This window comes from Octopus sinensis, linkage group LG23 (genome assembly GCF_006345805.1).
Source record: "Octopus sinensis linkage group LG23, ASM634580v1, whole genome shotgun sequence".
NCBI lineage: Eukaryota > Metazoa > Mollusca > Cephalopoda > Octopoda > Octopodidae > Octopus > Octopus sinensis.
Genome location: NC_043019.1, coordinates 5,536,568 through 5,562,145, shown reverse-complemented (window position 1 = coordinate 5,562,145; position 25,578 = coordinate 5,536,568). Strand labels below are relative to the sequence as shown.

Genomic DNA, 25,578 nt, shown 5'->3' with positions numbered 1-25,578 from the left:
TCGACTAAAGGCGGTGCTCCAGCATGGCCGCAGTTAAATGACTGAAACAAGTAAAAGAGAGAGAGAGAGTAAAGTGGAAATGAAATACTTAATGTAGTGAGACAAGATATTTAATTAAAATTGTTTTCATTAATGAGAACAGCCATAATTCAAGTGACAAATTCTGGCAAGATATGAAAAGGATGGGAGACAACCACAGATACACACATATATTTACACTCAAGCATGCCTACATATCATCATCATATATGCACATATATTAACACACACATTTGTGTGTATGTATATTTACACACACACACACAAACACACAGAGGCAAGGCTGTGTGGTTAAGAAGCTTGCTTCCTAACTGTGTGGTCTCAGGTTCAGTCCTACTGCACAGGTGTCTTCTACTATAGCCCGAGGCCAGCCAAAGCCTTGTGAGTGGTTATGGGATATGATGGATGGAAATTGAAAGAAGTCTGTCAACTATGTATAGGTATGTGTGTATGCATGTATGTATATATATATATATATATGTATGAAGTTTCATCAATAAGTATCCGGACTGTTGCCATAGTAACAAAGCTTAAGCATGCAGAGTGAAGTCGCTTGGTACAGATTGACCCTGAACTCTGCTGTGCATGCGCCATAAGTTTTAACGTTGTAGCTCACTTCTGCTGTTTACAGCAATGCTTGGAAGGAAGGTGTGTAGTGTGTGATCGTCGCTTTGACCATGGCAGAGAAAGTTGTCATTGCGATACCTGTTCAGAAGCCTACACAAAGTTGCAGAAAGTGTATGGAGAGGAGTGTATGAGCTGCACACAAGTGTACGAGTGGTTCAGTGGTTTTAAAGACGGCCGAAAAAATGTTGATATTGATGAATGTTCTGGGAGACCCACAACCAGTAGAACTGAGAAAAACATCGCAGATGTGTGAGGAAATTGTCGAATTACCATCCGTGAGTTATCAGAAGATGTGCAGATTAGTTACAGTTCAGTTCAGTCCATTATCACTGAGGATTTGGGTATGAAACGAGTGTGTCTGCCAAGTTTGTGCCAAAACTGCTTTCAGCTGACCAGAAAGATACTCAGGTTTCAGTTGCACAAGATCTCCTTGATTATGTCAAGAACGATGAAAACTTTTTGAAAACCTTGGGTAGGCCTCTGAGCAGGTATCGCCAAGCTTTTGACAGAATTTGATGCAGATTCTCTGCTCAACTTTCTGTTGCGGTAAACGTGACGATCACATGCTACACACCTTCCTTCCAAGCACTGCGGGTAGAAAAGAAAGTAATTACAGAGGATGGTCTAGGATGGGAAAGATAAAAAAAAAGTGGAAATAATAATGGGAAAGACGGAGTAAGTGAGGAGACAGTGTGGAAGAAGATGAGGCAATGGAAGAGAGACAATTACGAAGAAAGGTTTATCATTGAAAATGGCTTTTAGATAAGGACTCTATTGTGGAGAAGTGTTATCTCTGTTATCTGAACAAGGTCAAATGACTATGGGTTGTGGATAGAGAGAGGCCAACTACCATTCTTACAGTGGTCACCTTGACCACAAACAAGTGGACAGAGAAATCTAAACAACTAAATCAATACTGACTTGTTAGTAGTAGTAGTAGTAGTAGTGGTGGTGGTAGTAGTGGTGGTGGTGGTGGCGGCAGCAGTAGTGTTTGCTATTTGAGGAAATTAGAAGTTTCAACAAGGGAAAGACCACTTAACTGAAGTGCACCAGGTCTGGTTTTTATCTCAAGGACACAGACACACACCTACGCCAGACAGAAACACACTCACACACACACACACACACACACTGCTGACATAATTAGCCACAACAACATACAGTGAAGTGGTGGACGAGGTAACCTTGATAGGGACAATGACATCTGACAGATGGTGGTGGTGGTGGTGGTGGTGGTGGTGGTGGTGGTGGTTGGTGGTGGTGGTGGTGGTGGTGGTGATGGTGGTGGTGGTGGTGGTGGTGATGGTGGTGGTGGTGGTGATGGTGGTGGTGGTGGTGGTGGTGGTGATGGTGGTGGTGATGGTGGTGATGGTGGTGGTGATGGTGGTGGTGATGGTGGTGGTGGTGATGGTGGTTGTGGTGTGATACAGCGTTTTATAATCATAGATTTATAATTGCTGATATATAATACAGGTGTAGCCATGGCTGTGTGGTTAAGAAGCTTGCTCTATAATCATATGGTTTCAGGTTCAGTTCTACTGCATGGCACCATGGGCAAGTATCTTCTACTATAGCCCCTGGTTAACCAATGCCTCAGGAGTGAATTTGGCAGACAAAAAGTATTAATATTTGCTAGAAGTAACAGAGTGACTCAAAGACATAGTTTTATGTCTTAGCACTTATCATATGTGTGTGTGTGTGTGTGTGAGTGTGTGGGCGAGCAATTTTTCCCACCCATCACTTGACAACCAGTCTTGGTTTGTTTACATCCCTGTAACTTGGCAGTTCAGCAAAAGATCCCAACAGAATAAGTACCAGACTTCAAAAATAAGTACAAGGGCCAATTTCTTCAAGTAAATCCCTTTAACGTGACGGTCAAGCATGGTTGTAGTCCAATGATAAACAAGTAAAAGAAAAAATAAATAAAGTCACAAAGGAGCTTCTTCATGATCACACAATCTGCTAAAAATAGCAGCCAAATCATGTTCTATCATCTCCATTGTTCCACGCTGGTGAAATTTAGATGATTCAACAGGATCCTGCACACCAAAGAACTGTACCTAACTCCAATGTCTGTTTTGGCATGGGTCCTCTGGTTGAATGCCCTTCCTAATGCCAAACACTTTACAATGTGTACTGGGTACTTTTTCTGTTTTGTGACACCAGCACTAGAGTAGCTAAAATAAGTTCCGGTCGAATACTGGGGTTGATTTAATTGACTATCCCCCTCCCCTGAAATTGCTGGCCTTGTACCAAAATTTGAAACCAATATATGGATTCATAGAATCATGCAGCAATCACAGAAAGCTCCTCCGGTAGACCTGGCTACCATAGCACATAGTAATCTAATATGGAGGAGTATAATTTAGAATCCTATGCCACTGAAATACAGTAGATCCAATCTATGAAATTATTTCATGAGGCACTGGTGTAACCATGATGTTCTGTTGATCTGAAGAGCTAGCCTTCTACATCTGCACTGGTTTGTAAATGTACAACAGTACTATGCAATTGGTGCAGACATGTAAAATAATTTATTTTTCACTGATATTATTACATGATGAAGGCTGAGAAACAGGCATCATTCTACAGGCATCAATTGGTCAAATAAGTATATTCACCTCTCATGCCTCCTGACTTTTTCTAGAACCATTAGCATGCCGGGCGAAATGCGTAGCCATATTTCGTCTGCCGCTACGTTCTGAGTTCAAATTCCGCCGAGGTCGACTTTGCCTTTCATCCTTTCGGGGTCGATAAATAAAGTACCAGTTACGCACTGGGGTCGATATAATCGATTTAATCCCTTTGTCTGTCCTTGTTTGGCCCCTTGTGGGTAGTAAAGAAATATATATATAAACATCTGTGTATGTGTTTGTGTCTCCTTGTCTTGACATCATGTGACAGTTGTAAATGAGCGTCCCTGTCATACAAGCAGTGTTATTTATTTCCAATATTCTTAAAACATGTTTAACCATGGGGAAATATTTCCTTGCTTGAAACAGATGAGGGTTGGCAACAGGAAGGACACCTGGCCACATGAAAAAAAAAAAATTCTACCTCAAATAAACTCCATCAACTAATGCCAGCATGGAAAAGTGGAAGATAAAACACTGATGATGATTATAGAAGAAGAGGGGTTTATCTGTGAGAAGATCAATTCTTTCACTCATCCACCCTGCTCTCTTATAAATACTTTTTCCAACAAACAGGAAAAATGGAATTTGAACTGAGAACCAAAGATATGAAACTGAACACTGAAATTCCTTTAGTCAACCCTTTACACATTACCTAAAATTAGCCCCAGGAGGCATGAATTGGTAAAAATATCACTACAAATTTCACATAAAGAATATTTATCTTTGTCCATCATAGTTCTCTCATTAAATCTCAACTGCATCTTTCATCCTTCTTGGATCAGTAAAAGAAGTACCAGTAATACAATGAGGCTATTCAAACAAATATAACAAAACTCAACAGCAAAAAAATTAAACTTGTATTTAATTAAAGGAAACCAATAAAGTCTGCTTTAAAAAGGGGTTGTTAAAAAGATGTCCCTTGTTCTACTCACCGGTGCCTTGGTTACTGGGTGAGGATAAATCAGAGGATGAATGAGTTTCGAGCGACGATCACTCACCATCCACAACTTCTCCCAGGATTCTCGTTTCTCTTCTGATAAACTTTCTATGACATCATTCAACGAAACAAAAGCTGGAACAAAAATGTAAGACTGTCATCATACAATGAACTTCTTTCTTTTTCTATTTATCTCTTTAGCATTCAGATTTATCTGTCAAGTTTAAAGCTTTTAATTCACATTGTTTTGAATTGACCATCATCATCATCATCATCGTTTAACGTCCGCTTTCCATGCTGGCATGGGTTGGACGATTTGACTGAGGTCTGGCGAACCAGATGGCTGCACCAGGCCCCAATCTGATCTGGCAGAGTTTCTACAGCTGGATGCCCTTCCTAACACCAACCACTCCGTGAGTGTAGTGGATGCTTTTTATGTGCCACCGGCACAAGGGCCAGTTAAACAGTACTGGCAATGGCCATGCTCAAATGGTGCTTTTTATGTGCCACCTGCACTAGCAACAACCTCGCTTGAATGTTTTTTCAGGTGCCACCAGTACAAGTGCCAGTAAGGCGACGCAGGTAACGATCATGCTCAAATGGTGCTTTTTATGTGCCACCGGTACAGAAGCCAGTTAGCTGTTCTGGCAACAATCATGCTCGGATGGTACTCTTAGTGCTCCACTAGCACGGATGGCAGTCAACGAATTTGATTTCGATTTCATGCACTATCTAATAGCATGATGATTTCAATAATGTGATTGTTTAGAATGACATTGTAGGGTAGGTGCGAGAGGCCAGATCTGGCCAGTTTGAACCTAAAACATAGATTTGGGTCAAGTATGGCTGGTTTAAATTCTAAAAGATTATGATTTGGAGAGCTGCAAAAGGAAAGAATCCAAAGCATTTTCTAAGCTGTTCAAGACTGGTGAGAAAAGAAATCCTCAAACTAAAGGGATCTGGGTTTTAAGAGAGTGGTCCCTGTTAAAGGAACCCAAAGCAAAGAAGAAGCATCATAATTTCTCCTTTGCCTTTTTTGCCAAATGAAAATAGTATTAACCTTTTGGCATTTAACTCCTTTATTACCTACAGCTACGCATTTCGCCCGGCGTGCTAACGTTTCTGCCAGTTGACCGCTGGCATAACCCTTTTTACCATATTTCTTTTGAGATGCCCCGTGTTTCTTTCAATTAATTTTAAATATAACAAAGAATTTAGTAAATAACTTCGTTATCATTAATCTAGTGTTAAATTGTGACTAAGGTTTGATGGAAGATTTTAATTTAGAACTTTTGAAAACAAGACATCTGTACTACAGAGCCAAAGGCAGTTTCAGGTGGGTTGGTATCAAAAGGCTTAAACCAGCCATGCCCTTCCCAAATATTCTGCCTGTTTTATGTTGAAATTAGCCAAATCCTGCCCCTCACTCCCATTCTACAATGTCATACTAGAAATAAACAATCAAAATCTTCAAGCTATGAGATAATCTCTCTCTATATAAAGCTGAAGTTGTCTGTGTATGGCAGGTTTGGTAGCCTTCAACTAACACTATCTCCTCCGAGACCCTGCAGCACAATTTGACCAAAATTGAGAGTATGATAGAAGGCTTGCTCTTCATTCCGTAGAAGAAAAAATTCAAATCAGACCATGTTAACACCAAAAAGTATTTACATCAAAAAGGTGCTTTTTTTCTATGAAAATCCCTATTTTTTACGATTATTTTTACTGCTGTGTCGCCATTTTTCAGTGTATCTCAACCAGAAAAATGTTCACTTAAAGAGAATAACAAGCTACATAATGCAAAATTTTTACTCTTCAAAAATTCCAATTCTAAAGGGCCGAATCAAACCCAAGCAACGCCGGGCAATACTACTAGTATATGATAGATTCAAAACAATGAGAATATATAAGCATTACAATTGACAAAGTACTCTGAAAGTTAAATGGTTAATGTCATTAATGATATTTTTTAATTAATGTTATGTGGTTGTGTGCTAAGAAGTTTTTTCTTCCCAACCACATGGTTACAGATTCAGTACCACTATGTGGTACCTTGATCAAGCACCTTCTTTCGTAGTCCCAGGTTGTCCAAAGAGGAAAGAAATTATCCTCAAGCTATGGAAATCTGGCTTTCAACAGAGAGGTCTCTGTTAAAGAAATCCAAGGGTTACCAGTTGGTGTTGTTAAACCAAACAGTGGTTTCGAGCAATCAAGGTGGCCAAGGACAAAAATAATTCCTCAGATGGGATTCCATACAGTTGTGTTTATAAATTTCGCTGATAGCAGGTTGACCCAAGGTTGTGGTAGAAAACACACTTGTTCAAATTTGTGTGCAGTAGGGCTGAACCCCAAACTACATAGTTATGTAAAGGTAAACTTGAGTCTGTGTCTCACTTGATCTCCTAAAAATAACAGACAAATCTACTTTAGATCACATCCTGCTATCTTCGGTAAAAAATGTATAGGAAGGACATATTTTCTTAGATATACAAGAGGGGATAATTACATTTGATGAGTTCTTGATCACAGCTCAACTAGGGCAAAACAACAACAAAAAACATGCAAAAAGGTCAACAAGGAATTCTTCAAGTGAGAAATTAAAATACCTTGATATCATATATCCGCTTTTTCATTTTTTTTCTTCTCTTTTTACTTGTTTCAGTCATTTGACTGTGGCCATGCTGGAGCACTGCATTTAGTCGAGGAAATCGACCCCGGGACTTATTCTTTGTAAGCCGAGTACTTATCCTATTGGTCTCTTTTGCCAAACCGCTAAGTTACGGGAGACGTAAACACACCAGCATCGGTTGTCAAGCGATGTTGGGAGGAGGGACAAACACAGACACACACACATATATATACATATATACGACGGGCTTCTTTCAGTTTCCGTCTACCAAATCTACTCACAAGGCATTGGTCGGCACAAAGCTATAGTAGAAGACACTTGCCCAAGGTGCCACGCAGTGGGACTGAACCCGGAACCATGTGGTTGGTAAGCAAGCTAAGTACCACACAGCCACTCATGCTGAAGTTCAAAGAAAAATTATCACACAATATATAGGGGTGGAGAAACCAAAGTAAATCTACCCCTAGAGGTAGATTTACTACCCAGAGAGTAAATTTATCTTTTCTGAATTTATACATATTTTTTTTCTCAAACAATTTTAAAGTTGACAAGAAAATTTGACCTATTTTGTGAAAGATACATTTTAGATTAATAGTCTTTATTTTGTAATAATTAATTACCGTGTTGCTAATGAAATAATCTAATTAATAAGACAGTAATTTGTGCTGTATCTGTTCATCTTGAATTCGTAAATAACTAAAATAATCTTTCCTACTGTGGATAAAAGACCCGAAATTTTTTTTTTTTTTTGGAGGGGGGGGGTACTGTCGATTAGATCGACCCTAGTACGCAACTGGTACTTAATTTATCGACCCCGAAAGGATGAAAGGCAAAGTCGACCTCTGCGGAATTTGAACTCAGAACATAAAGAGACGATAAATAACTAAAATATTATCGTGTTTCTAGTTGTATTCAAACTAAAAAAATATCTTTAAAAACTGTTCTTAAACTTCTTCTTCTTCTTCTTCGTCAGTGTTAAAGTATGGTAGAAGTGGAAACTCAAATTACTGAATAAAACGAAGGGATGGAAATTAATTTACTTTCAAAGTTGTCAGTGGTTTGACGGAATGAAAAACATTGGGACAAAAGTCATTTTAATGTTGGAGAGTTATCTCCCTTAACACTAAAGTAACCTCATATTTATATCCCCACAAACTCAAAATAGTAGAGGCATCGGGCCCAGCCTAGGCCCTCTGTGGATCTTTTCGGTTTGAACGGCAGTTTTTAAAAATAATTTCCACGTAACTAAACACTTTTAAACTTCGTATACTGGTAGAATGTGTTTAAATAACATCTTTTCCTCTTGGCTTTATTGAGAAAATTCTATGGTTTGTAAGATATTTGTTGTTTTTTCTTCTTCAATTTCTGCCGTTTCAACCAATCAATGACGTCTATTGAGGTGAAAACATGCTGTGCCGTATGAATATGTCCCTTGTTTAAGAAACAGATTGGGTTTATTTACATTTGTGAAGAAAAAAAGATACCCTTCCCCCCACCCCTAACCCTAAAACAGATTGGAATGCAATAGATCGATACTAGGGTCATAATTATGGGTGACAATTTCATATGACACCGCTAGAAAAAACTGCCGTTCAAACGGAAAAGATCCCCCTCTGTAAGTTGGATCCAAGATTCAATGTTAACCGACTTCTTGTTTTTGTTTATAATTATTGAAAGTCGGTTGGGGGGGGGTGATGAGATTGTGTTGGTAGTTATGGCGAAGAAGGATTGGACAGAAACGTCTTTTGCTGAATCTGGGAGTTGAGGCATTGCTGTAGCGACGGGGAAGGCTCGTGGGCGCTCCCCACCCATACACACAACCAGCTGATAGGCACTGTCCCTTTCTCTGAGTAACAGAAGGGAAGGTGATAGGGGTGGGGTTAATGGGTACGGTCCTTTCCTTTCATTAAACAAAAAAAAAAAAAAAGAAACTCAAGAGAAATCAATTTCTTTTCCAAATTAGAAACGGACTTTCCCCAGATCTGTAAGAACCAGGTGGAGCTACAAGATATGGAAGGGGAGACCACTTTGGCCCAATCTGTTAAAAATATCACCGAATTCTTCTAAATATTTCACGCTTCGACAATCCCTTCTCTTCGAAGCCGCAGAACTGATTAAGACAACAGACCTTGAACATTAATGTCTAATGCAACTATAAATTTTTAGAGTATTGTTTTGTATTGTTTGTTTGTGTTTGTATGTATGTATATATGTATGTATGTATGCATGTATGCATGCATGCATATATGTGTGCATACATGGATGTATGTATGTATGTATGTATGTATGTATGCATGTATGTATTATGTATGCATGCATGCATGTATGTATGCATGCACGTACGTACGCATGCATGTATGTATGCATGTATGTAAGCATGCATGCATGTATAAATGTATGTATGTATATATGCATGTATGCACGTATGTATGTATGCATGTATTATGCATGTATGTATGTATGTATGTATATGACTACATTTTCAAGTTTATCCATTCATCCACATGAGTGTGTATGTGTGTGCGTGTGTGTGAGAGACAGACAGACAGACAGCATGTACAGTTAGTTATCTATGAGTATAAGTGATTGCATACTTATCTATGTGTAATACGTAACTAGTCGTCTATGCATGTGACTTTAATGTGTAGTTTTTTATGTGTATATATATATATATATGATTGAATGCATAGTTATCTTAGTGTATATATAATTTTATGTAATAGTTATCTATATGTGAATGTATCTGTATGTACAGTTACTTAAATGTATATGTGACAGTATATATATCATAATCTATGCATATATAACTGTGTGTATAGTTATCTATATGCACGTGACTGTACATACATAGACTTGATAAATGTACCTCATTTTGTTCCAGTTTCATTCTAGAAGATTTAATTCAATCAAAGTTTTCTAGTTTCTCATCCCATGACATCTTAAACACAGAATATGGCTGCTAAGAAACCTTCTTCATGACCAAAAGAAGCTTGTCTGTTAGATTGGCAAAAGGGCATTCAAAACAAGTATTTTTATACGATAGTGTATTTGAAGTGACTAATAAATAATAGGTGATCACAGGCAGCTAGCTGGCAGAAACGTCAGCACACAAATTCCACTGAGGCCGACTTTGCCTTTCATCCTTTCGGGGTTGATAAACTAAGTACCAGTTACGCACTGGGGTCGATATAATCGACTTAATCCGTTTGTCTGTCCTTGTTTGTCCCCTCTGTGTTTAGCCCCTTAAGGGTAGAAAAGAAATAGGTATTTCGTTGTCTTTTATGTTCTGAGTTCAAATTCGGCCGAGGTCGACTTTGCTTTTCATCCTTTCGGGGTCGATTAAATAAGTAGCAGTTACGCACTGGGGTCAATGTAATCGACTTAATCCCTTTGTCTGCTCTTGTGTGTGGGCATTAAAGAAATAAAGAAATAATATGTGATCAAGCTGATTGGAAAAGGTGTGAAACAGAATCTCTATATTGGAAGGCAATAGTTTGTAAACATAATTCCATTACCAGATATATTTACTCAGAAATGGTGGAGAGAGAGAGAGAGAGAGAAAGAGAGAGAGAGAGAGAGTGTGTGTGTGTGTGTGTGACAGAGATTTCCAGGTCAGAAATGACTCTGAAGTGCCACATGTTCATCAACAACAATGACAAGCATTTGTTGCAGAATAAGCAAACTTTATTGGAGGGATTAACAAGCATGTAAAACACACACACATACACACATCATCTATCTCAACTTTTATTCAGGGAGAGTGAGATTTGTAACCTAATAAACTCAGAATAAACCATTACAACACACTCTCTTTCTTATAAAAGGAAGATGAAGTTGAAACCTAGATGGAAATAAACACCATTAGGCATTTTGTGTATAAGTATATACATACATACACACACACACACACACACACACACATATATATATATATATATATATATATATACTACAAGATAAGAAAATGGAGAAATACATCTAAACCTTTGCCCATATAATACAGTAAATGAATTAATTGCATCGCAATCCTTAACATTTATGTATTAACTTTGTTGGGTACTTCACTAGCAGTATATTGGATATATGTTATCCCATGGAGGGTTGCATTTACAACCCCTATCTCAATTTGTATGTATATATATATATATATATATATATATATATATATATATATATATTATATATATATATATATGTGGATCTTGCAGGCATGAAGTGGATTCAATCCACCATAGCCAAATTTAAATTAACAATTCAACAGAACTTTTCTCACGGTGGAACAATGGTTTTTTTCAGTGACAGCAGTTTTACATTTGTCAAATTGCCTTTAGCTAGGCTGAAATAATGTCTTCACTACTTGACCCTTCTAACCTCTTCTACTTCACCAAAATGATTTCAATACCTTCCAACAGCATAAGGCAGTGAGCTGGCAGAATCATTAGCATGCTGGGTAAAATTCTTAGCAGCATTTTGTCTATCTTCATGGTCTGAGTTCTATTTCCACTGAGGTCAACTCTGTCTTTCACCCTTAAGGGATCAAGAGAATAAGCACTGGGGTTGATGTAATCGACTTACTCCTGCTCCCAAAATTGCTGGCCTTGTGCTAAAATTTGAAATCAATATCTTCCAACAGTATCATTTTCCCTCCACTTTTGTTACAAAACCAGACAGTTTAGACTCACACTTTAGTATGATTTTTTCCTGTCCTTCCAAGCAGCCACTACACCATCTACAAGCAGCCACTACAGCTAGCATCTTTTGAGTGTTGGGCTTCAAGCTGCCTGATGCCGGTGGCACGTGAAAAGCACCTTTCGAGTGTTGGGCCTCACGGAGGCAATGATGAATGACCGAGACCTTTGGCATTATGTCATGCTGGAGAAGAAGAGCCATCAAGTCAAGTAAAACCGCAGTCATGGCAGATACTGGTGTCACGCAAATGGCACCTGTGCCAGTGGAATGTAAAAGCACTCTTTACACACTCGGAGTGGTTGGTGTTAGGAAGGGCATCCATACCAAAAGCAGACTGGAGTCTGTTGCAGCCTTCCAGCTTACCAACTCTGGCCAAACCATCCAATCCAATGCCAGCATGGGCAACAGAAGTGAAATGATGATGATGGTGCAACGGAATTTTAACATCATCATTCTTTCAATATGAATATAAAAGTTCGATTTAAAGACCCTTGGCCAAGGTGCCGAACAGTTAGGATAAAACTCAAAACCACGGACATGAAAAACTTACTTCCCAACCACACAGCCATGCCTGCACCCATAGAACATCACTAATACAGTAGAAATTACGTTTTTAATGAGTTATTAATTAATATGACATACTCTTTACTCTTTTTACTCTTTTACTTGTTTCAGTCAATTGACTGTGGCCATGATGGAGCACCGCCTTTAGTCGAGCAAATCGACCCAGTACTTATTCTATCGGTCTGTTTTGCTGAACCGCTAAGTGACGGGGACGTAAACACACCAGCATCGGTTGTCAAGCAATGCTAGGGGGACAAACACACACACATATATATATATACATATATACGACAGGCTTCTTTCAGTTTCCGTCTACCAAATCCACTCACAAGGCATTGGTCGGCCCGGGGCTATAGTAGAAGACACTTGCCCAAGATGCCACGCAGTGGGACTGAACCCGGAACCATGTGGTTGGTTAGCAAACTACTTACCACGCAGCCACTCCTGCGCCTTTTATTCTATTTAAATAAGAAATTAATTTGATTTAAGACGGTAAAACCAATACCGCGATAGCATACATATAAGAAAACACAATAGGCCTCGTCGGTCATGCTGGGTAAAGAACAATAAAACAACAAATAGAGTGGGAGTGACAGTCAGCGATAATAAATACAGACAAAATACAGTAAAATTTTTGGCCCTGAAGACCCCGGTAAATTAATCAAAACAAAACTGCAAATTTTTTTATCGTAAATTGTATTTAGTTTATATGTATGAAATTAAATATTAAACTCTTGTTGTCAAAGTATTATTTCCTTTCCCAAGTAAAGATTAACATATTTTACAGATTTCATTAATCTAGGAAATGTAAACAAACTTGCGCGCACGCACACATATATCTAAACATATACGGGTGCACAAGCAATTATAAACATGTATGCGTATGTATGAGTGTATATACATACACACACACACATGAAATGTTTCCTTCTCAAGTCATGCCAGGTTCATAAGGGCCGGTTTCAGTGGCGGGACGCCGATCCGTCGCAGGATTAACTCATATTTGCCAGCTGAGTGAACTGGAGCAAACGTGAAAATGAAGTGTTTTGCTCAGGAACACAACGCATCACCCGGTCCAGGAATCGAAACCACAATCTTACGACTATGAATCCAGCACCCTAACCACTAAGCTACGCGTCTCCACTACACACACACACACACACAGATAAATACATACGTGTGTATTTATATTCTTTTTTATATATATTCTAATTATTATACAATATTACTTTTTTATGTACATTCCTTTATGTACACTGATTTGTTCTGCTTTTTATGTTTAACCCTACAGTCTCTTATGTGGTGGTTTATTAAAGTATGTGATTGAGTATTATCTGGTAATTGATATTTGATTTAGATGTATTTCTCCATTTTCTTATTTTGTATTATTAATTTGTGGTAAATCATTTTACCTTTGCCCATATAATACAGTAAATGAATTGATTGCATCGCAATCCTTAACATTTATGTATTAACTTTGTTGGGTACTTCACTAGCAGTATATTGGATATATGTTATCGCATGGAGGGTTGCATTTACAACCCCTATCTCAATTTGTATATATATATACTTTATTTAAAAGCAGCAGAAATTCAACAAAATCTGTTACTCGGAGTTTCACGTTACTCCGGTATATATATACATACACACACACAGACACTTATTGTCTTTTAGTGAGTATATTTCGGAGACGAAAACTGAAAGAAAAATGAACGGTGTGTATGTTTTACTGTCTCCTTGTCTTGACATTGGGCAACGGTAGTAAGCAAGTGTCACTGCCCTGCAAGAGGTGCTCTTCCTTTCGAATCAGCCTGTATAGGCTTGGTGAAATATTACTTGAAAATAAGTGAGGGTCGGCGACAGGAAGGGCATCCACCCACACAAAATATACGATCCATACAAGCATGGAAAAGTGGATTCATATGTGTGTGTGTGATCGATATTTTCAACCGAGACTTTATAACCCTATTTAATTCTTCAACTGCTTCAAATTCAATGTATATATATATATATATATACTTACTCGATTGCTGACATTTATGAATGGATTCTCTCGTTGTTTCGATAATACCATTTTCTATCGTCAATAAAACTAAAAGCACAAATTTTATGGCAGCAACGTCGAGAATCTGGTGGCCGAGTCTCGTGGGCGTCTAGTTTATATCTAATTTCAGGTAAATGTTCAAAACAATGGTATTTCTACAATAAAAATATCATTTTTAATGTCTAAGATGAACAGAGGTGCCGTCAGATACGTAGACACCCTATAAACATTGACTATTTTTGTAGTACTTCGAAATTTTACAAAACAGGGGGTTTACACATAGCTAGCCGAAAACTAGATATCTCCAGATAATATGGAGATCTCCGGGAAAGAGTGGTCCTAGAAAGATATGACCATCACCTCTTGCATATATTTTTAGCTTGCTGTGCATAAAAATGTAGGAAATGAAAAGATAAAATGAAAACCTCTCACCTGTCCCTCCGGACATCGGAGCTGAAGCAATGTAATAAAGGGAAAATTTAAAGGGTTGCTGCATGAAGCTTCCGTCAATGTGCCATCCTGTCCTTCCGACGTTCCTGCATCCCTGTCGTTCGTCGTTGGACACCCGGAACACATCCGGATGCGGAGATTTCGGGTGTTTGTAGAAGGTGGACTCAAGTTCGCCAAACCACCGGCTGATCTCTACGTGTCTCTCTCCACTGATAACACCTTGATTACGAAACAATAGCAGCTTGTGAACATGGATATCTTTCTTGATCTGCTCAATGACTTCGTCCGAGACCTGTTCTGCAAGCTTTACACCCGTCACTTCGGCTCCGATCATCCGACGATGCAAACTGTACAAACTCTTCGCCATCTTCCTAGCAGTAGACATGTTACTTTATCCGGTGACGACAAAAATAAATCCCTTCCCTGAAAAAAAAAATTCGAATTTTGCAAAAAGATAAATATTTTGATACACTTTCATTAATTTATTTCGTAAACTACCAATTCTAACATGATATCAAACTAACAAATACATTTTAAATAGAAAGTTGTATGTTTACAAACTTTAATTTTAAATTAAATTAAATAGTAGTTAATGCTAGCAATAATATAAACAGTAATCATAACAATAAAAACTCCGCCTTGATCTCGGAGGATAACCCTAACAGATTAGAGTTCTTGTCCAGTAATTCCAAAATTAAAAATTCCATTTACCAATGTAAAATCTCTTACGGTACCGATGTCTTCTTTTATATTGGTGCGACAACTTCTCCATTGTTACACACCGGAATATATTTCTGTAAGATCACAAAGTTCCCTTACACCGATTACATATTTATAAAAAAAAGTTTTCTTGTTTCTGTTTCGTTTGGAATTAATCAAAATAAATGGAAATATTTACGGAGAGCAGAACTGGAGGGTTTTTGTAACAAGATATGTTATTCTCGAATAGTTTATTAGCTATCACTTAAAATGGGGAAGGAATAAACTGCGGAATAATTAACCAAATCTATTCCGTCCTCTCAGCTTTAAACTATGACTTCTTGTCTCACCTTTTCTATCCCAAAACTGATGTATTTCACACCTGTATTACTAGGTGCCATAAGGAACAGACCTCTCCCCGCTTTCACAAGCAATTCTCTATGTAAGAGAGGAACTGTGTCTATGAATGGCGACTGTAGTAAATGGTGGGAACGGCTTTTATCGGCCAGTGACCCTGACACTGAAAAACTTTTACAGGACAACGTGGAAATACACGAAGATTTCTTGTCATTGGAAGAACACGAGAGTCTTTTGGCTGAAATAGAACCCTACCTGAAAAGACTGCGTTACGAATACGACCACTGGGATGACGTAAGTACCACCACCACCAACTCTGTTTCTTTGTGTTTGCCCTCTTGTGACCTCTGAGGTCAACCCCCCAATACGATCGTGTCTACTTTTATTCACCCCTCATTAAAACAAAACAAAATAAAAAATCTTTTCTAAAAACAATATGTTGTGCATGATGTTATTACAGAACCGAACTAATGTTAAAAATCACAGATCAGAATTGGTTATGATGTGAGAGAATTTTAACGTTTTTAGAGAGACTTTTTCTTAGCTGAAGGATCATAACCATAAGTTGGAAGTTCAAAGGTTACCATAGAACCATTTATTTTAAGCTTTTTCTTCTCTACACAGGAATCAGTAGAGACCAAACCGGGAATGGCAGAAAATCACCAGAGATGTAGGAGATGAGTCCATTATATATCGAAGAGCTTTGTTAAATATTTCTTAAGTATAAACAATTCAAACATGAAGTGTAATTTAATCAACTAATTTTAAGACAGGAAACAGAAGATGTGGTGTTCATGCTGTGCCAGCAGCATTTTAGCAATGTAAAATTGGTTAGAGTCAGAAATAGAAGCTGAACATAGACTCATCTTGCTAGAAGCTTCCTCTCATCACAGACATTTACTTCGCACACATATAGGTGCAAGCATGATTGTGGTTTAGAAAAGATGCTGGCCTGATTCTGCGGTTAAGAAGTTTGCTTTCCAACCATATGGTTTCGAGTTCAGTCCTACTGTGTGGTACCTTGGGTGTCTTCTATTATAGCCCAGACTAATTAAACCATTGAGTAGATTTGGTAAGTGGAAAGCAGCCTGTCACACACACACACATATATATATATATATACTCTTACTCTTTTACTCTTTTACTTGTTTCAGTCATTTGACTGCAGCCATGCTGGAGCACCGCCTTTAATCGAGCAACTCGACCCCGGGACTTATTCTTTTGTAAGCCCAGTACTTATTCTATCGGTCTCTTTTGCCGAACCAGCAATGCTAGGGGGACAAACACAGACACACAAACACACACACACACACATATATATATATATATATATATATATATATATACATACATATATACGACGGGCTTCTTTCAGTTTCCGTCTACCAAATCCACTCACAAGGCTTTGGTCGGCCCGAGGCTACAGTAGAAGACACTTGCCCAAGGTGCCACGCAGTGGGACTGAACCCGGAACCATGTGCTTGGTAAACAAGCTACTTACCACACAGCCACTCCTGCGCCTATATACATATATACAGAATATGTAATATGTAAGGAGTATTTTACAACAGACTTAAAGTAATAGGTACATACTAAGAGTGCTGTGTTTGGTTTGCCACTAAAAGTCCAGTTAACCTAGATAAGATGCAGTTGACTATAATGCTGCTATGTCTATCATTGCACAAGGCCTATTCCTGGACAGCCAGATTAACTCTAAGTGTCACAAGTCATATCTCACTCTACCAGATATTTAAAGCATCTCAGCAATAATTCCTGATGCGCTATGGCCTACTTTCCCACTCATGATGTCTTTAATTGTTTTATATACCATGCTGTTATCAACTTGGATAGCTGACCCCTCTGTTGGGTCTGCATTAGGAAGACTCTCTTCTCATGCATCCTCCACATTTAGCAGCCTTTCATAGTAACATTGTGGAGGCACATGGCCTAGTGGTTAGAGCAGCGGACTCGCAGTCGAGGGATTGCAGGTTCGAATCTCAGACTGGGTGATGTATGTGTTTATGAGCGAAAACACCTAAGCTCCACACGGCACCGGCAGAAGGTAATGGCGAACTTCTGCTGACTCTTTCGCCACAACTTTCTCTCACTCTTTCCTTCTGCATCTTGCAGCTCACCTGCAACGGACCGGCGTCCCATCCCGGTGGGGAACCTATATGCCAAGAAACCAGGAAACTGGCCCTTATGACCCAGTCATGGCTCGAGAAGGAACAAACACAGTAACACTGCTAGGCCTCTTCCTTTGCAGAATCATTAACTGCAAGTTCATCCTCATCCATCTAAACACAATTCTCTCTTACATGATTTTTGCTGATACACAGTCTTTCAATCTGGAACCCCTCATGCCAGAGAACATTGGCAAACTTTGGTTTTGTGCCAGGGAGATGCACTACTGTTGCTGTCTTCCTAGTAAGGCAAGCGCAGAAGTATTTTAGTGAAAAATAAATTGCTGTACCTGGCATTTGTTGACATGGAGATTGCCTTTGATAAGGTCCCTCATCTGGTGGTCAATGCAGATGCTAGGGGTTCATGAGTGGTTGGTGAGAACCATCCAAGGCATGCACAAGGGTGCTATCGCGAAGGTAAAAGTCAGCAATGAGTATAATAATGATTTAAAATTTTTGCCACAAGGGCAGCTTGGGGGAGGGTATTAAATCGATCACACTGATCCTTGTGTTTCACTGGTACTTAATTTATTGATCCCGAAAGGATGAAAGGCAAAGATGACTTTGGTGGAATTTGAACTCAGAACATAGCAACAGGCGAAATACCGCTAAGTATTCCATCCAGCATGCTAACGATTCTGCCAGCCTTGTCGCCTTAGCAATGAGTATAATAATGAATTTAGTGTGCAGGTAGGAGTTCACCAAGAATCAGTTCTTTTGTTTATCATAGTCCTCTGGGCCATAACAGAGGAATTTAAGACTGGTTACTCTTCTATGCTGATGACCTCTAATTGTTGGGGGAACCTGTGGAAGAGGAAGACATGTGCGAAATGATCCTAAGACGTTGTGAGATGACAATAACCAAGACTTATTAATTGGCTGTGCTTACCTACCTACACACTGTATATCCAATGGGTCCCTTTCCCACAACCTATTCTCCTAATACCCCACTTCTTCTACTTGTGCACACCCATTACATTACCTGCCCCTATATATATATATATATATACCATCATCATCATTTAACCTCTGTTGTCCATGCTGGCATGGGATGGATGGTTTGACCAGGGCCGGTAAGCTGAAAGGCTGCACCAGACACCAATCTGATTTGGCATGGTTTTCTACTGCTGGATGCCCTTAACACCAACCCCTCTGTATGTGTAATGGATGCCTTTACATGGCGATTTTGCTCAGCTTGATGGGTCTTCTTCTCAAGCACAGCATAATGCCAAAGGTCTCGGTTATTGCCTCTCTGAGGCCCAACACTTGAAAGGAACTCAATCACGTTGCCTCTGTGAGGCCCAATGCGCAAAAGGTGTTCTTTACATGCTAGTTATGTGACACCAACATCACCCATGCCTATGGTTTCCCTTGGCTTGACGGGGTCTTCTCAAGCACGGCATATTGCCAAAGGTCTCAGTCACTAGTCATTGCTTCTGTGAGGCTCAGAGTTCGAAGATCATGCTTACCACTTCATCCCATGACTTCCTGGGTCTACCTCTACCACAGGTTCCCTCCACAGTTAGAGATCGGCATATCTTTATACAGCTGCCCTTGTCCCTATGCATCACATACCCATACCAGCACTGTCATCACACTTGCACACCACATCTTATGCCTAGCTTTTCTTTCAAGATGCTTACACTTTGTCGAACATACTCGCTGACATTGCACATCCAGTGAAGAACACTAGCTTCATTTCTTTCAAGCCTACACTTGTTCTCGGCTGTCACAGCCCCATTTCACTGCCACGTAGCATAGCTATTTGCACACAGGCATCATACAATCTGCCTTTCACTCTGAGATAGAGGTCCTTTGTTGCCATCAGAGGTAGGAGCTCTCTGAACTTTCCCCAGCCTAATCTTATTCTCACAAGTATGCTCTCAAAGCATCCACCTTCACTACTAACTTAGTCACCTAGATAACGGAAGCTATCTACTACCTCCAGCTTGTTCTCCTGGCAGTTGATGGAGAACTTTCAGTGTTTATTGTACCTGTGCATCTTCCACATACAAAAGCCATTTTCCCTGTTAACCTTCCTCTGATATTGCTGCACCCTTTATGTGCCCAAAGCTTACATTGGGCACATCTTATGGAGATTCTACCTATGCCTTTTCTACAGATTGAGCATGGCTATTCACCCGAAGGGATTTGTGGTTTGTCCTGCCTTCCTACTTACTAAGACTTTGGTTGTTGACTATGTTGCTGCTATACATCAGTCATTGAATATGACTTTTACATAAATCACCTGATTTACATATTGAGCTACTACCGCTGAGATCTGCACCCACGGTCGGCTTCACCCGGGCTTGCGCCCGCAGTTTCCATGCATGCCGCGGCGCCCTCCTACTCGACCGGGCATCGGAAAGTCACCTCGCCAGCGATCGCATAACCTGTCACCCGGCCGGTCCGGCATCGATCGCTCGCTCCAGTGACTAGACCATAACCCACACCGCCAGATATTTTAAGCATCTCAGCAGTGATTCCTGATGGGCTGAGGGCTTTCCTTGTTTTCATATCCTCAATTGCTTTATCTACCAAGGAACTGTCGATTCAGATAGCTGGTCCATCAATTAGATCAGCATTTGGCAGACTTTCCTCCTCCCATCCAGCAGTCTTTCATAATGGCATCTCCAAGCCTCTTTGCAGAATCATTAAATGCAAGTACACACACACACAGGTTAAATTAAAGGTAGTCTCCATGTAAAATTAAGTTCTTTGGTTAAATCACAGAATTTTCAGGACTGGGCTAGGGATTAAACTGACTTTTTTTAACTTTTCTGAAAACACATCAATTTGGAATTTCTTATTACCTTCCAAAGGTAAACATAGATGTTGAACATAGCTATCATCATCATCATCATTACTTTTGTTGTATTGGTACTGTACAAATTATTTATTATGTATTCTCAAAAATCGTGTCGTTTTCATTTGGTTTTTAGGCTATTCATGGTTACCGAGAAACTGAACGGAAACAATGGAATGACTCCAACACAAAAATACTCGACAGAGTAAAGAGTGTGGCCTTTCAACCTCCAGAAGCTCCACTGCCCTTCGTACATGTCCTGGACATTAACAAAGATGGTTACATTAAGCCCCATGTGGATTCTGTTAGAGTAAGTACAGACTGATGTAATGTTAACAAAGGTGAAATGTGACAGTGACGTTAAAATTGAATGTGGGTATTTCAGTTTCAAATCTTACTGTAGATAGTTTGTGAGTTGTCTAAGTTAAAAAAAACCAGACCCGCTGGACAGTCACACTCTAGGTGACCGTCGCACCCCAAGGGGGTCCAGACTATATTGAGGGCTTGCAGTCGGCAGGTGGATGTCTCCGGGATCGTTCGGCATGATGCCCGAGACGTCAGCCTAAGACGCCACCTTGCATTCTCCGTTCGTCTACGCGCCGAGATACATGCGGTCGATACAGCGACGTGGTCCATCCCGTAAATTCCCAAAAGATGACAACTGCGGCTAGTGGAGGTAGGGGCATCGATCACGCCTACGTCCACGTGTACGACAGCGCGAGATTCGGTTCGTCCTTACTAGATCGGGCACGGTAGAGCTCTGGGTGACTGGAGCAGGCGGCCCCTACCTCTACTAGCAGCCAGCAGAGGTAGGGGCCGCCAGGCGTCGAGCTGGCAGAATCGTTAGCATGTCGGACGGAATGCTTAGCAGTATTTCATCTGTCGTTACGTTGTGAGATCAAATTCCACCAAGGTTGACTTTGCCTTTCATCCTTTCGGGGTCGATAAATTAAGTACCAGTTACGCACTGGGGTAGATGTAATCGACTTAATACCTATGTCTGTCCTTGTTTGTCCCCTCTTTGTTTAGCCTCTTGTGGTTAATAAAGAAATAGGTATTCACTTTTTTTACCATCATACCAAAATATTCATTGTAATGATTTTTGTTAAAACTCATTTAACGTTTTAGCAATTAAACTGGTCATTTCTGGCCCAAATATTCTGTTTTATGTTAAAAATGACCAAACCTGGTCTCGCACATCGACCCTACAATGTCATTCTAAAATAATCACATCGTTTAAATCTCAAAGCTATAAGATAATGCATGTTTAATTCAAAACAATAGGAATAAATGAGCATTATATTTGACCGAGTAATCTGAATGTTAAAGGTTCAACCTTGTTTCAATCGGTTTCTGGTCAGGGATTGGAATAAATTTCATAATATTGATAAATTCATTATAATGGAATTCACACACACTTCTGTTTGTTTGTGTACAGGTATGGTGATGCAAACAGGTAAAATGGAACTCAAAATATTAGCATCATCATTTAGAGTCTGTTTTCCATGCTAGTATGGGTTACACAGTTTGACTGGAATTAGTAAGCCAGAGAGTTGCACCAGGTCCCAGTCTGATTTGGCATGATTTCTATGGCTGGATGCCCTTCCTAATACCAACCACCTTGAGAGTGCAGTTATGGCCCTTTACATTTTGAGTTCAAATCCTGCTAAAGTTGACTTTGCTTTTCATCTTTCTGGAGGAGATACAATAATTACCAATAAAATATTTGGGTTGATTTAATCATCTCAACCCCCCCGCTTTCCCTTACTGATTGTGGGCCCCCGTCAGGGATGACAGCTGGCAGAAATGGTAACAGCCTTACAATAATTTAGTTTCATTCCTCATTCCAAGTTCTCCTCTAGAGATGATATGATACCAGTTATGTTCTGGGATCAATTCATTCTTATTCAGTATTTTGCAAATATTGATCCTTTCAGAGACAGACTTTACATATCACCAGCTCTGAGGTCACATCTACAATTTCGCTTGGTAAGACAAGTTTTCTCCAGCAAATCACCAAAGTATATGTATATTTTTTTTTTTATATATTTAGCAGAAGCAACAGAGTAACTCAAGAGGCAATTTTCATGTGTTGGCACTTAACACATGAAACTTTCAGCACTTGAGTCACTCTGTTGCTTCTGCTAAATATAAATAAAATACAATTGCAGTGTGGAAGGCGTTTATAAGCCATTTAAGAAACACACAAAATCCATTAGATTCACTTCAACATTTAAATTTCATTTGCCAAAATATTTTCGTCGCTTTGAGACCGCGACCTGTTCATTGACAAAATTCCGTGCAGCACGAAGTTTTGTCAGTGAAGAGGTCGCGGTCTCAAAGCGACGAAAATATTTTGACAAATTAAACTTAAATGTTGAAGTGAATCTAACGGTTTTTGTGTGTTTCTTAAATGGCTTATAAACGCCTTCCACGCTGCAATTGTTTTCGTTCCAGCACACGATCTCAGATCAAGTCACTCGCTATGCGAGTACATCTCCGTAATTAATAAAATATATTTGTTTTTATTTTCAGTTTTGTGGCCGAACAATAGCTGGTCTCAGTCTCCTCTCTGAAAGTGTAATGAGGCTGGTTTGTGAGAAAGATAAAAGCAAATCTGGTGATATTCTTCTCTTACCAAGATCTCTTTATATATTAAGGTTTGTATTTTGCCATGTCACTTCAAAATATCTTCTTTTAATCTCATTCATAGATTCTTTTCTCAAAGTTATGCCCTTCCCACTGAAGGTCAAAGGTCAATAGTACAGCCAAAATGTCAACAGTCTACATCACTTCAATGTTGTATTCTATCCATGTCTAAAGCCCATATTTCCCTATGCTGTTATCCATCCTGACACTGTAAGCAGTGGGAGCACTGTTTCATTGACAAGTGTTTCCATTAGCTTACAGTGACAAATTCAATAGAGTTCCATAATTTTAAAAGTTGAATTCAAGTTTTACCAGTTTTATTTCAGTCGTCCTTTTATGGTAGTTAACGAGGACTGAAGCAAAAGACCCTACCCCCATCCCTTTGGCATGTTGGAAATATGTAAAGTAATGTCTAGACATTAACTTCTCAGTTTGTCAAAACACTGGAATAATCTGTCTGTTGACCAATTATTTCTTTAAAGATCCAGTCTGAATATTTTAAAGATATCTATGGCAAAATTGAGAGTATTCGTAAAAATGTCTTTCAATTTGCAGTTATGGCCCTTTACATTTTGAGTTCAAATCCTGCTAAAGTTGACTTTGCTTTTCATCTTTCTGGAAGAGATACAATAATTACCAGTAAAATATTTGGGTTGATTTAATCATCTCAACCCTTTCCCTTACTGATTGTGGGCCCCTTTCAGAGTAGACAGCTGGCAGAAATGGTAACAGCCTTACAATAATTTAGTTTCATTCCTTATTCCAAGTTCTCCTCTAGAGACGATATGATACCAGTTATGTTCTGGGATCAATTCATTCTTATTCAGTATTTTGCAAATATTGATCCTTTCAGAGACAGACTAAGATCAATATTTCACACATTTACAACAAAAGGGACAGAAAAAGGAATTTTATTATTTCCTCAAGCAAAATCAGATTCTGTCAGATAGTAAATGCATCATCATCATCATTGTTCGACCGTGGTTGAGACAATGGAATTTACCATGCTACGCCAGACTTCACGGTCCATCATAGCATTACAGAGGTCCTGTTGCTGGATGCCTGTATCCCTGGAGATTACATCAGGGTAGGAGAGTGTGCGCCCTCTGGTATCGTGAGTAGATGGCTTCCAGAGGAGAAGAGTAGAAATTACCTCGTTTTTCAGCTCTACAACAATGTCCAGCAAACTGGACTCTCCTACCTTTCACAAGAGATGATACAGGTGGTAGTTTCCCATATATTTGTACTTTGGTTGGATGACGCTTCCACGAGAGATTTTGAGCTCTCATAAGGAGGCGAGTGTAGGTTCCATCCAACCGCCTCTCAAGCTTCTTTGATAATTCTTTTTTCTTTTACTTGTTTCAGTCATTTGACTGCGGCCATGCTGGAGCACCGCCTTTAATCGAGCAACTCGACCCCGGGACTTATTCTTTTGTAAGCCCAGTACTTATTCTATCGGTCTCTTTTGCCGAACCGCTAAGTAACGGGGACATAAACACACCAGCATCGGTTGTCAAGCAATGCTAGGACAAACACAGACACAAACACACACACACACACATATATATATATACAGATATACGATGGGCTTCTTTCAGTTTCTGTCTACCAAATCCACTCACAAGGCTTTGGTCGGCCCGAGGCTATAGTAGAAGAAACTTGCCCAAGGTGCCACGCAGTGGGACTGAACCTGGAACCATCTGGTTGGTATCACCTTGTCAGTCAGTTATTTTATGTCCACCATTTAAAGGATCAATATAGTTTATCTGTGGATTTTCATTTAAGAAATTTATCTTGTTATTTTAAGTTCTGCTCCCCTTATCAAAACTTGACACCTCTCTCTCTCTCTTTTATTTCCGACAGGGATCAAGCTCGTTTTGACTACACGCATGAAGTCTTACCAGACAAAACATCAATGTTCAAAGGAAAATCATATTCCTCGATCTCGAAGAATTTCGGTCATCAGTCGACTGGAAGTGAAACAATAACAAAACACCCCCACCCCCAAAAAGCTCCCTTCCTTAGAAGGAGAACTCTAAAAACACCATTTTTACTACCCTGGCCCTTGTGTTCTCTACAACAAACCCTGTGATCTTAAGGATGTTGGACTTAATGCTTTCCAATATTTACCATCAAATCTCATTTCGGGGCTACAAGCCACCAATCTCCATGGGCTTTCCTTCTATCAAAGAGGAAAATAATACTTTTAGTACACTGAAGTTGACACCATCAACTCCTCTTCCTTATAAAAATCTTGGCTTTTAGTAAA

General features: G+C 39.4%; 2 protein-coding genes across 2 annotated transcripts in view; one reads left to right on the top strand and one right to left on the bottom strand.

Moving 5' to 3' along the window:
• LOC115223680 (alpha-ketoglutarate-dependent sulfate ester dioxygenase-like) overlaps positions 1-15,802 on the bottom strand; it is a 23,859-nt gene extending 8,057 nt beyond the window's left edge. Inside the window, exons 1-3 of the mRNA XM_029794354.2 lie at positions 15,665-15,802; positions 14,598-15,038; positions 4,235-4,374 (exon numbers count right to left, since the gene is read on the bottom strand). Of these exons, the coding sequence (XP_029650214.1) occupies positions 4,235-4,374; positions 14,598-15,000 (543 nt within the window). The 5' untranslated portion in view covers positions 15,001-15,038; positions 15,665-15,802. The remainder of the gene's footprint in view (positions 1-4,234; positions 4,375-14,597; positions 15,039-15,664) is intronic.
• On the top strand, positions 15,419-25,578 carry LOC115223681 (alpha-ketoglutarate-dependent dioxygenase alkB homolog 7, mitochondrial-like). The gene is given in 5 exon segments (XM_029794355.2): positions 15,419-15,965; positions 20,797-20,970; positions 23,196-23,320; positions 25,173-25,242; positions 25,244-25,578. Coding segments are annotated over 5 exon segments (741 nt in total). The 5' UTR covers positions 15,419-15,647; the 3' UTR covers positions 25,298-25,578.